Source organism: Ambystoma mexicanum, chromosome 12, assembly GCF_040938575.1.
Source record: "Ambystoma mexicanum isolate Mex_15411 chromosome 12, UKY_AmexF1_1, whole genome shotgun sequence".
Lineage (NCBI taxonomy): Eukaryota > Metazoa > Chordata > Amphibia > Caudata > Ambystomatidae > Ambystoma > Ambystoma mexicanum.
The window spans coordinates 352,875,063-352,888,537 of NC_090936.1; the positions used below are offsets into that span (position 1 = coordinate 352,875,063).

At 46.8% G+C, this 13,475-nt stretch overlaps 1 protein-coding gene across 9 annotated transcripts in view; it reads right to left on the reverse strand.

Moving 5' to 3' along the window:
* Nucleotides 1-13,475, reverse strand: part of ITPR2 (inositol 1,4,5-trisphosphate receptor type 2) — a 4,412,221-nt gene that overhangs the window by 1,789,823 nt on the left and 2,608,923 nt on the right. For 8 of the 9 annotated variants that reach the window (XM_069628470.1, XM_069628469.1, XM_069628465.1 and 5 more), the window contains one exon: nt 2,031-2,156. The exons of the other annotated variant lie outside the window; for it this stretch is intronic. In XM_069628470.1, the coding sequence (XP_069484571.1) occupies nt 2,031-2,156 (126 nt within the window). The remainder of the gene's footprint in view (nt 1-2,030; nt 2,157-13,475) is intronic. 9 annotated transcript variants of the gene reach the window in all.

The window sequence follows — 13,475 nt, forward strand, 5'->3', positions numbered from 1 at the left end:
AAGGAGCAGAAAGCCAGGAAAGCTGGCATGGAGAGCTTGGTGGTGGCGTGACCGCAGAGGAATCGTGGTGGGCAGGCTGCCCTCTCAACGGCGCCGACACCAGCAGAGGGAAGAAACAACTCCGGAATTGATTACCCGTAGTGGTATTGAAAAGCCAAGAATGAGACAGGAATGCGTACAAAGGGACGTCACAGAAAGCGAACTGAGAAGCAAACAGAAGGAAGAAATAGATTGCCAGTGCCTGGATGCACCAGATACTTTCCCCTACAACACAAAAGGTAATAGGGAGAATGAGAATACCGGGAAGTCAAAAGGGAATCGTCATAGCCTCAGAGAAACTCATCCCAGTATCCATAATGAAAGAGTGGAAAGCAAACTAACAACTTCAAACTGTGTTAATGTGATACAAAAAGAAGCGCAGGGATCACAGAGAGTGAGAGGAGTAGAATTGGAGTATTAATACCGTGGGAAAAGGGGAAAGTCACCCAACAGCCAAGAAACAGTGTGGAACATAACAGAGAGAGACACTTGTGTAGTAAACACCAGAGGGGTGCCTAGAATAAACCTTATGCAAGAACATTTAGATTCATCTAAGAAAGAGAGCAGGAGACCTATAAGAAAAAACTCTACGCAAGAGGAGAGCAAGACTACCAATCCCCCAAGGGAGTTACACGAGTTAATACACAGTATAACAAGAGGCTATTTACGGATTGTATATTAACCAGAACTTTAACATAAGAGAACATCAGTGCAAACACACAGCCACCAGGAGAACAGAGTCATTCTCCTGCACATAGTTGATTATAATAGTGGTAAGGTTAGTTAGCTTGGTTTTGAGAAGGGGATCGATTCTTTTGACATTGATTTGTGACTGACAAGCACCTTAGTTAGTAATCTACGTAGGGAACACCCATAGTGAAAGGGACAGATAGGCCTCCTTTTTTTCATTAATAAACATATAGTCATAATGTCCTCAGAGTGTCTGTGAACTTCTTCTAATCCACCATACAGGACACACATTTACACTATGCTTTTGGCATGGAGTGTAATGAAAGGGGGTCTTGTTAGCAGACCACGCTTTCTTAGCTGGAAATAACTGCATCATTGTATTATTTAATAAAAATCAAAGCAGTCAGGGCTTCTACACCCTTGTCTGACCTTTGCTCACAGTGCTGACAGGTGTATGATACAATTCGTATGCAGCTTTAATTATTATGTGAACTACCAAACACCATACCCAAGTACGTATGGCTAATATTTTGGATTACCCTGCTACCAGGTGGTAGTTTAGCATAATATCATGGTTTTTGGGCCAGAGGTGCAGATTTAAAAGCAGCCTCTGTACTGAAGAGACTTTTCTGTCATAGCAGCTGTACCTGCGACCTCACAACCAGATTTGTTCCACTGGCGAGTAGGAGCTGCAGATTAGGAGACTGATGTGGCAGGACACAGGTTTGCACTATGCTTTTGGAATCGAGTGTAACGAAAGGGGGGTCTTGTTAGCAGACCACTCTTTCTGAGATGGAATTAAAAGCATCATACGTCATGCAAAGGTGTTTCAATTACAAAACGTTCCAACCTGTTCTTCCATTGTTGTCATAACCCTATAGAGTTCCCTTGGGAGGAAAAATACAATCAGTGTGCATAGTTATTTATTGCTGTAATTTGGAATCTATCTCCTAATACGCTTAACATATACACATATTACAGGTAGTCTAATACCATGTCCCCACCCTTGCAGCAAGTATAGTGAGAGGATGTCTGTAGAGTATGCCCCTCCATTGCATGGTGGCAATGGCCAGCTAGTGAGGCAGAGCCAAGAAGACCTGGGCTACTTCTAGCACCTGCATGGATTCAAATAGAACATGCTTTAACTGTCCTTCCAATACACGTTTAGAGTGTTTACTGTGTTCATATGCACATGCATTTAACTGCAACTTAATTTGAATTGTGGTTTGTAAACAAAAAGACCGCCATTTCAGTTAATGGTCTTGAAAGTGTATAGTATGATATGAAGTTAAATAACTTACCCTGGCCATATCAACAAGAAAGTTCTCAAAGAGTTTCCAAATGTGATTACTGGTATATATTTCTTTCATCTCGACTTCAGTATCCACATAACAATGATTAACAAAATTCACATATGCAATTTTAACCTGCAGTAAAAAAGAAATACATCTTCAAATGAATGTGTTAAATTTACAGCACTGTATGTTGCAATATTCACTTTTTATTCTTTCTGTATAATTTAGTTGAAAGAAATAATACACAAAAGTTAATTGTATGAAATTCACAAATGTATATGCCATTATACAAATATAAATATATAAAACAGTAGCAAAACAAAGAGTTCAATGATATCATCACATTCACATGGAAAACATTTGGGAATGAAAAATGTCATATATTTTTATCACGCCACATTTCATACAGTTCATAGGACATAAATAAACTTTTATACATGTTTGTAAAGACTGGAGCGGGGTGTCTGTACTCCTGCTCTCTGTATGGTAGAGGAGAGGCACAGAGGACCCCAGCCAAGATTCTCTATTGTTGGTAGCAATGGACGAGCAATCAGGCCTAGCTTCTCAGGAGGTGAAGCAGGCTGATTCTTAAGTACTACACTGCACCCACAAAGGAATGTCCGCTGTTAGGGAGAATTTTCATTCAATGGCTAATTTCCCTTACCTACTGAGTCCCTCGGCAGCTTTGCTGGATTTCTGGAGTTATTTCTTTTTCACTTGGTAAGAGTGTGAGCTTTTCCCCCACTCTTACCCATGTTTTGCCATGTGTATCTCATCTGTTTTTGTGATTGTGGGCTCTGGAGCACACCACTTCTGTAGCCCCCTTCTTTTGTGTGTTACACAGCACCTTCAGTGCAGTGACACAGGGTTGCCTTTTAGACTTCCCACCGACCCCATTTCTGGGGCTGACTACTGTCACCCAGAAAAGGGTAAAGTTGCCATTAACTTTACATAGTCATTTAAATACAGATCCAGTACACCCCATCTTACATGGAGTATTGGAAAGGGTTACTTCTTAGCCCTTTTTATCTGTACCTCCTAGAGCCTTGTTTTGCTCTTTTAACATTTAGACTTGGCTGGTGGCAGTGGTATCTACCCTAACCTTTCAACCACATTTATACTATATAAACGTGTATTGTTTCAGGCTATTATATTAGCCTCGAACATAAACCCGCTTGACCAAATACTTTTTCTTTTGGCTCCGGTCGGGTTTATTCGCCATTTCTTTTTGTTAAAGTCCTTCTTGTGTTTTACTTTGCGTGGCAAACCAGGTTTGTCTTCTTTGTTCACCGTCTTTTGGCAGGCTTCTGCCAAGAAGCCCTCCTCTAGGCGTCTGGGTGTCTAGGTGGGCTGAATGTGAGGGAGGGGTGTAGTCACCCCCTGCACAGGGTATCCTAGGAAACCCAAGTCACACTTTGCCATGATTGGCTGAGGTGGTTGTCCGGGCTGGACAACCCCCCTGCTGCGTGATTGACAGCCAGGCTGTGTGAATGGGGGATTTTTGCATAAAAGGCAGGACCTTTGGGCTGGAAGTCAGAGTCGCGACTGGAACTACAAGGAACCGAAGAGAAGCGGAGAAGAACACGGCTGCTGCAAATATCCTGTCCCGGTGAAGCCTTGATACAGTCCTGAGCTATCTACCCTTCGACGACCAGAGAAGATCCAGTCCGGAGTCTTCTTCCCTTGAGCTTGGTGGTGTCAGCCAGCTCATCTTCCACAGCCAGAGGATCCTCTTCTTGGTCGAAATCGCTGCACACTGCTGTAGTGGTCCGGATAGCCATCTGAAGAGCCTCTCCTGTTTTCAAGGAGCGCACCTTTTATTCACTGTCGCTGCTGCTGGCTTCATCCCTGCATAGTGCAGACCCCTCCAGACGTCTTCCTTCTTGCCGAAGCTCTAGGAACCGTGGGTCTGCAGGAAACTACCAGGAACAACTGCTGTGGCACCAGCTTTTTCCTTGAATAAGGTACTGTGTTCTGCTTTTAGGAGCTAGGGTGAATCCCTTTTCTCCTCCTCCAAGGCTTGCCCTTATCTTCCCTCCTTCTTATAACTTTTGCTTCCTCTGTTGACAATATCTAAGTACTCCTGGCAACGTTGAATCGTGAACTGTCCCGACTGTGTGATCCTCAACAACAGGAACCCGGTTCCACTTGCCACTGGCCCTGGCCTACTGACTCTTAAATTCCGTCAACTAGTGTTCTCTGATTCTGTCTGCCCTGACAAAAGTATTGCCTATGATGTTTGCCCCCAACTCTCTATGGTTAACTCAGGTGCTAAGTATGTTTTTGCCCCGGTAACATTTCTTGTCGCGGATACGCGCATCTTTAGTAAGAACGAACTGTCATTACTGTCAAAAAGTGATTGCATATGTATTCCCGGTCACAACACCGGTCCGTTAAAATATAGGGTACTTACCTTGAGTTATGCTGTACCAAGTGAATTGGTTGGTTGTAGTGTATTTTACGTGTGGTTTTGAATTAATGGAAGTGTTGTGTTTATAACAAACGGTTTAAAAATAAATGTACTTATATTTTTTACCTGAAACCTTGAGTCAGTCTTTGCTTGAGTCACAGTAATTGTGGTCCCTTTGTGTAATCTCTGCTACTGCTCATATACTCTTGAGATAAGCCTGGCTGCTCCGCTACGGCTACCACTTTAACATAGTAGTACAGGCTTGTACCAAAGATGAACTTGTATTACCACTTGTAGTCTTAATTGTGTGTAGTGGTCCCTAAGGGCACTGCACAGGATTCTGCCTAAAATCCGCACACTGTATTAGTTAAAACACAGTCTTTATATAATTAAGGTTCAAGGTTATATACACAATCACAATAACTCACTTTGTGCTCAGTTAATCTATTGTTGGTAGCAATGGACGCGCAATCAGGCCTAGCTTCTCAGGAGGTGATGCAGGCTGTTTCTTAAGTACAGTGTAGTCCCCAAGCACACACAAAGGAATGGCTGCACACTGTATTAGTTAAAACACAGTCTTTATATAATTAAGGTTCAAGGTTATATACACAATAACAATAACTCACTTTGTGCTCAGTTAATCTACAATGGCAAATAAACACAGTTCTAAGTGGTACCACAATTATTATCAGATTTCATTAAAGTGCATCAACTGTACTCTGGTTAAATGTCACACAAATCACTTAATAAAGGCAACCAACAATAGACATAGGAGGGAAAGCAGTTGGTTGGAACAATTGGCAGCATACTGGCCCCTACCGTTAGACACAATTCTGTGTGGAGATCCCCCCACATGGGCAACCTGTAAAATAAAGATATACTACAAGCCCAGTCCATGTGTTGTTCAATTAGTCTTATTCCTTTCTACAATGTTTCTACCACCCCAATGTACCTGGAATAGCAGAGTTCGACGACGGGTCGTTGACGGATCCTTCTTGAGCAGCTCCCTTTAAAGCAGGAGTCACGGATCTTCGAGATCTATCGAAGAAAGTGAACTCGGCGTCAAAGACGTCCTACAAGGAAGAGGCGTGCGGAGCACCTCAATGTCGATAGTTCAGGACTGCAAAGAGTTTGTGAAGAACTGTGGCCCAGCAAGGGCGTTGAGTCGTCTGGCGTCTCTACGGTCTTTGGGTGGCGGGAAACCCACCGGCAGACGTTCCACGGCTTGTCGACGGCCTGGCCTTCTCCGGCGGAAGAAGGCGGGCGGCGGTGCGGAGGAGTGCATCCGTGAATCAAAAAGTCTTAGGCAAAGGAGCGTTGCGGCTCTGGTCATCGCTGGCATGGCTTCAAGAGGCCCCCTCTTCTGGGCAACAAGGCTTCAACGGGCCTCCAGCGGTTATAGCAACCTGCGAACCCTGGTCGACGATGATGTACAGAATGTCCGGTGCTTATCTTTGTTCTACTCAGCGGTCCCCGTCTCCGGTCTGCAGCCTGTCGAGGTTATGACTTCCAGGGAGCTTCGGCAAAGGTTAGCGCGCTCGATGGTCCCTGGGAGCACAGGAAGAGGGTGCCTAACCAGGTCCTCTCTTGGATCAGTCTCGAGGTCACTGTGGCTTTCAGGTTTTGGCAAAAGAAGACATCAGTCAACCTTCTTCTTCAGGCTCGGTTGTCGAGATCAAGCGTCAGTTTCAACTTCAGTTTCTGAACGAATTCTAGCAGTGAGAGGCCCCCAGATTTACTTGTTGATCTCTCATTCATTCTGCTGGGTCACACTCAGGCAACAAATCACTCAGAAGGGCATTCTGCAGTCAGTCAGCCAATCAGGCATACAGTGCTTTCAGGCCATTCTCCTCCCTCTCAGACACTCACAACAAGGAATCTGTATTGGGACAAGTATCCAGCCATTCAACACTACACACTGCATTCATACCAGTTTCGGGCAGGGCTGTCTCAGTCATTGTATTTCATGCAAGAAACCAGACATCCACAATAAGTAGTGCATATTGGTCACACACTCCATTCACCCAGGTCCCACCCACAGGGTGTATCCACAACATACAGTCACTGGGAAGGCTCCAGGCAGTCTGGCCTAGACTTCAAAAGAACACCATATATGGAACTTCCACCCAACAGCCAGTCAGGGGGAAGGGACAGAGTCAGGGCTTCCCAGGACTTTGGGAAAACAAGGTAACAGGCAATAGAAAGCAAGGGGCCACAGGGGCCTGTTAGGCAGAAACCTGTGCAGTTCCCTTAGTGACCACTGCAAAAGATTTAGGACTACAGGTGGTTGGCAGTAAACCCAATTGGGAGCAGTCTGTACCACCCAGATTTACCTGGTAGCTGTGGCTGAGCAGTCAGACTTCTTTCAAGATGAGTTAGGCAGTATATAGAGTATACACAATAGGTACAGAGATATAGTAGCACAAGCAGACACTGACCAGAGCTTTGGTGTAAAAGTATATAATTATTTATTTAAAGACACACTTGTAAATTACACTAGCACATAAAGAGGTAAGTAATTTCAACACACAGTCACTATTATATATATACAACCCTGGTTACTTATTAGACAAGTCTTAATGAGAAACACCACTTATTTTCAGACAGAGGTGAGCGCTTGACATAAGATGGCACTCTAATAAGTTATAAAAAAAAGGGAGGGAAAAGGCAAAGTTATGAAAGCACACAAATTTCAATACTTTTCAAATAACCACAGTGAGACAGGTTAGGCAAAGTCTACTGGAGAGCAAGGAAGTTCAAATGCCAGGACCACTCTTAGAGAAAACAAGCAAAATGTGTCCAGGATCACACAGTGGGGTTATGCCCAAAAAGTATTTGTAGATAGTTCATAAAAGATTGAGATGAAGTCAGGAAAAGTTAGTTAACAAGCCCCAGGCTAACCCAGGTTAGCAAGTCGAGGATTTACTGTCACCCCGAATGATCTGTCGCAAGGGAAGCCAGGTGGGACACAGTACCTGAAAATGGGAAGAACGCTCCAGCGGGGGCAGTTGTTCTTGGCAGCGGGTGCAAGTCAGTGTTTCGTCCAGAGGAAGAGGAGGTCTTGACGTGGAGGAAAGCTGAAAGTCCTTGCACTGCCAGGGAAGAAACCAGCCCTGGAGTTTCCCGGTTGCAAGGTACTACCCTTTTCTTCGCGGTAGTGGTAAACCGTGGTATTTCGTTTGCCGGGGTGCTTGGCACGGGCAAGGTGGCCACGAGATGGTCCAGGAAGGCGAAAAGATGGGCAAACTGGTTATCCCCACCAGTCAAAGGAAGAAGACTCTCCGGGCTAGAGATCTCCTCTGTCGTCGGGAAAAGTGGTGAGACGGTTCAGCAGGGCTCCACCGGTGGTGTCGTCGTTGCAGGTCGGCTCGGCTTCTCCCTCCTCGGATTCTTTAGGTCCTGTGGCGACTTCTGAAGTTCCAGTCCCCAAAGCCCTGCTTTTATGCAGAAAACCCCCATTCATTCAGCCTAGCTGTCACTCAAACATGCTAAGCGGTGAGCCGGCCGGCTCACCACTTGGGCCAATCACACAAGAGTGCGACTTGAGTTGCCGAGGCAACTCAGTCCAGGGTGCCTAAACCCCCTCCCACACTCCCTGTCGTACCCAGACAGAGTGGCACCACTTTTGGAGGCTTCTGTGGAGAAGCCCGCCAAAAAGTGGCACAAAGGGCTCGACTTGGGTTGGAGTCACAGAAGCGAACACAAACGGCATTTTGGAACCAAGTTTCAGCAAAAAATACCAACAGGTGAATTTATATTAATTTAATAAACCGGCGGTTTGGCTTACTCCGGAGATAGGGGACATGATTAAGGAAAATGTGCGGGTCATGTGTAGTGGTTTGCGGACGAACCTTGAGAGATGGAGTCTTTTGAATCTTTCTTTGTGGGGTAAGGTGAATGCCTTAAAGATGATATCTACCCCGAGAATTACTTATGTTTTGAGTATGGTCCCTTTGATGTTCCCTGAGACTTTTTGGAGAGAGTTGGACAGGATGCTGCAGGAGTTATTGTGGGATAGGAAGCCCCCGAGGTTGAAGTTGTGGAAGTTACAATTGCCATTGCATAGGGGTGGTCTTGGGGTGCCGAATTTCAGGGCATACCACCTGGCTTTCTTTTCAGAATTTTTGGTTCCATTTGTGGAGGACTTGCAGGATGTCTGCGTAGAGGCTGAAACCAGTTTCCATGGGCCTCTTACTCCAAGAGTTGTGTTGACTTCGGTCTCTAGACAGAGTTGTGGACATGATTTGCTGATGGATAACATGAGGAGCGCCTGGAAGGGCTTGTGTCGTTATTTGAAGGTGGACGCTTTGAGGGAGCCTGGTGCCTCGGTGTGGAGCCCTGACTCTGTCCCTTCCCCCTGACTGGCTGTTGGGTGGAAGTTCCACATATGGTGTTGTTTTGAAGTCCAGGCCAGACTGGCTGGAGCCTTCCCAGTGACTGTATGTTGTGGGTACACCCTGTGGGTGGGACCTGGGTGAATGGAGGGTGGGACCAATATGCACTTCTTGTTGTGGATGTCTGGTTTCTAGTGTGAAATACAATGACTGAGACAGCCCTGCCCGAAACTGGTATGAATGCAGTGTGTAGTGTTGAATGGTTGGTTGCTTGTCCCAATACACATTCCTTGTTGTGAGTATCTGAGAGGGAGGAGAATGGCCTGAAACCACTGTATGCCTGATTGGCCGACTGACTGCGGAATGCCCTTCTGAGTGATTGGTTGCCTGAGTGTGACCCAGCAAAATTAATGAGAGATCAACTAGTATATTTGGGGGCCTCTCACTGCTAGAATTAGTTCAGAAGTTGAAGTTGAAACTGACGCTTGATCTCGACAACCAAGCCTGAAGAAGGTTGACTGCTGTCTTCTTTTGCCAAAACCTGAAAGCCACAGTGATGTCGAGACTGATCCAAGAGAGGACCTGGTTAGGTGCCCTCTTCCCGTGCTCTGAGGGACCATCGAGCACCGCTTACCTTTGCCGAAGCTCCCTGGAAGTCAGACCCTCGGCAGGCTGCCGACCGGAGACGGGAACCACTGGGGAGAATGAAGATAAGCACCGGACATTCTGTCCACCGTCGTCAAACAGGGTTCGCAGGTTTACTATAACCGCTGAAGGCCCGTCGAAGCCGTGTTGCCCAGAAGAGGGGACCGCTTGATGCCATGCCACCGAGGACCGGAGACGTAGAGACGTTGGACAACTCGATGCCCTTGCTGGGCAACAGTTCTTAACAAACTCTTTGCAGTCCTGAACTATCGACATCGAGGTGCTGCGCACGCCTCTTCCTTGCAGGACGTCTTCGTGCTGTCGTCGACGAGCACTGCTGGGACCGAAGCTGCCGCCTCAACGCCGAGTTCACTTTCTTCAAGGGTTCTCGATGATCCATGGCTCCTGCTTTAAAGGGAGCTGCTCAAGTAGGATCCGTCGACGACCCGTCGTCAAACTCTGCTATTCCAGGTACATTGGGGTGGTAGAAACATTTTAGAAGGGAATAAGACTAATTGAACAATACATGGACTGGGCTTGTAGTATATCTTTATTTTACAGGTTGCCCAGTTGGGGGGGATCTCTCCACACAGAATTGTGTCTAACGGTAGGGGCCAGTATTCTGCACATTGTTCTATCCAACTGCTTTCCCTCCTATGTCTATTGTTGGTTGCCTTTATTAAGTGATTTGTGTGACATTTAACCAGAGTACAGTTGATGCACTTTAATGAAATCTGATAATAATTGTGGTACCACTTAGAACTGTGTATATTTTCCATTGCAGATTAACTGAGCACAAAGTGAGTTATTGTGATTGTGTATATAACCTTGAACCTTAATTATATAAAGACTGTGTTTTAACTAATACAGTGTGCGGACATTCCTTTGTGGGTGCTTGGGGACTACACTATACTTAAGAAACAGCCTGCATCACCTCCTGAGACGCTAGGCCTCATTGTACGTCCATTGCTACCAACAATAGAGAATCTTGGCTGGGGTCCTCTGTGCCTCTCCTCTACCATATAGAGAACAGGAGTACAGACACCCCCCTCCAGTCTCTACACTGGCGGCAGCGGTGGGATGCTTATGGTTTTAAGAATCAGTGTATAACCGGGCTACTTACAAAATATCTGCATTTTGTTAAATTGAGGTTTAGTTGTGTGCTAGATAACTGCATTACAAGCAATGGAATCTATTGCAAATGGTAAATTGACTAGGATGAGCTCAGAGGCTCTCCAGAGTGCTTGTGAAGCCAGGAAATTAGACTTTGATGATACGTCTAGGGCTGAGCTGATAGCTGCCCTTGTGGACTTCCAGACACATGGTGAAACTCTTGAAGGGGGGGGTACAACCAATGAGGACTCTACCCCTGAGGGTGTTGCTGATTCTGACTCTGGGAATGCCACCATTCCTGCTGCCTCTGTTCTGACCTCCAGCAATGTTTCTTTAGGGAATGCCTTGCAACTTGAGTTATCACGGATGAAATTGGCCTTTGAATACCGCAAGTTGGCAATAGAAGCTGAGCTTAAGAAAGAGGAGTTGGCACAACAAGTGGAACTCAAGAATAGTGATCTTTAACTCAAAGACAAGGACACTGAATGTCAGCAAATCCAGCTACAAAAAGCTAGAGTGGAGACTTTAGCAAAACCCGTTGAGAGTGTCAGGTCCCCAGCCACCAAGTTTATGAAAGATTTGGTGGGTGTGTATGTGGAGGATTCTGATATCCTCCAATGGATTGAAGCGTTTGAGATGGCTTGTGGAATCCATGATGTTGATAAGAGAGATTGGGCTAAGTGTTTGTTAAGCAGAGTGCCTCAGACTGGTTATGACTGTATTCTGAAACTGAGTGTGGAAGAAAGGAGTCAGTATGAGTGCATGAAGTCTGCTTTAATTGCCAGGTTTGGGAAGACACCGACCCAATACCTTAAAAGGTTCAGGGAATTTAAGAAACGAGAGAATGTGTCTTGGGTTGACTGGTTGTGTGCGGCGCACATGCACATGATGGGGAGGATTGCTTGTTACAAAATGAAAACGTTTATTGATCTGTCGCACTTTTGTTTTTTGAGCATTTTCCAGAAGCCTGCTCACCGGAGCTGCGTCAGTATGTTGCTGACCAGAACATTTTAGATCCCTTTAAGCTGGCCAGGCTGGATGACAAGCGGGTCCCCTAAGGACTCCAGTGGGAAGGACAAGGACAAAGAAAAGCGGACCTCTCAGAAGGCCGAGGAGTCCCAAAACTAGTCACAGTCAAATAAACCAAAACCTTCCTTGCCTAAGACTCAAAAATCTAGTGGGGATAAGCCTTTTGTGGGTGGTAGTAAGAGTAGTGGTCCACCTGCTGCAAAGCAGGGTCCCAGTGGTTCCAGTACTGTACAAGTGGCCCAGACACCCTGTCATCTGTGTCAGGCCAACCAACGTCTCAAAGACCTCAAGCCCAACGCCCAGAAGAAGTGCTAGGAGCAAGAGAGTGGTGCAGCTCATTACGAGTGCTTGTGCGCCCTCCTGTCCTACGACAGTGAAGAGACACTCCTGCTTGGGGGACCATGGCCAAGGAAGAGGGTAGTGAGTAACATGCTGCCACCCCTACCCTGACAACATCATGTGGCGCAGCCAAGACGCCCTGCCACACGCGTCACACTGACTACCCAACATCAAGGGACTCCTGTCGACATCATGTGGGGCAGCCCAGACGCCCTACTACCCACGTCTCGCTGACTGCCCAACATCAAGGGACTGTCTGAGCCAGGCGAAGTTTGGATGCCCTGCTACCTGCGTCTCACTGCCTGCCCCAAAATCAAGGGACTAAGTCGATGTGGCCCTGGTGCCCCCAGGTGTTTTACCGGCAGGGGCGTTGCTAGGGGGGGGCTAAGGGGGCTATAGCCCCTGATCTTTTGGTTGTAGCCCCGGATAGAATCTCAGGAGCTACAGCCAAAAGACTAGCTAGCCCCCAGTCCCAACAGTTCTGACATCAGCTTAGCCCCGGGTCTTTTCCATACCTAGCAACTCGCCTGTTTACCGGCCTTTCAACTGGAATATCAACAGAACAGACCCGGGCCTGTAAGACAATGACTATCCTAAACGGACGCTGGAGCCAAGTGAACTGGTCTCCTGCAGTCCTGCGAGTGCTCGGAGAAGGCTTGATGGTCCCAGTTACATGGATGTGAAGCTGTATTTGCGTAAGGTCGGAGACAGGCTCTAAATGGTGCCAGCCGCTAGTAATGGTGTCATTCAGTGGTGAAGTGAAAGTTCCACTGGTCCCAGGTTAATAAAGAGTTGTAACATGTGGTGGAACTGGCAACAATCCACCGACGGTTCGCCAACCGCGACTGTCATCCGTGAGTTATGTGTGCATGTGTTAATATGTGTAGTATGTCTATGACTGTGTGAGCCCCATGTGTGTAGCAGTGGCATATCCCATTTTTTGTCGATCCCACATTTCTGAAGTAGCCCAAGTAATGTTGTTCTGTAACAGGGGGAGTTGATCATTTATGTTTCAGTAGCATTTGTTTGTTTTTTATGAAAAAGGAGAAGTGTGGCGTGTTGTAGGCCTGATCGTGGATGTGACCTGTTTCATTCAAATACCCAACATGTTTGCCATGGAAACGAAAGGAGGAGCTCCTTGCGGAGCCCCTATTCCATGAACATGGAGTCCCGGGGACTGACGATAAGCAGCACAGTGGCACTGCAACATAGACAGGTGAGTGGGAGTTAGTGTGGGAAGTGTGGGAAGTGCAGAGTGGATGGGAAGCAGTGCAGCGAGACAGGGAGAGCGAGACAGGGAAGGTGGCAGGAGAGTGTCAGTGACGATGAACAAGAACCAAAGAAAATGGAGGAGGCACCTCGATAACCCGGGCGGTGTCCTCCTCCTGTCCTCCCCCTTCACCCTTGGGACGAAGGGGAGGCGCCAGCAGAAAGCGCGGCAGAAATTGGGAAAGCCCGCGAAGGGCTACAAAAGAAAGGGGCAGAGCTTTAGAGCGGGCGGGCTCCTTACTGCAGGCAGCTTCCATCCAGCCTTGGCAGAAGGACGCCCTCCCGCAAGGACTAAGAAGAGGATTTTGTTTT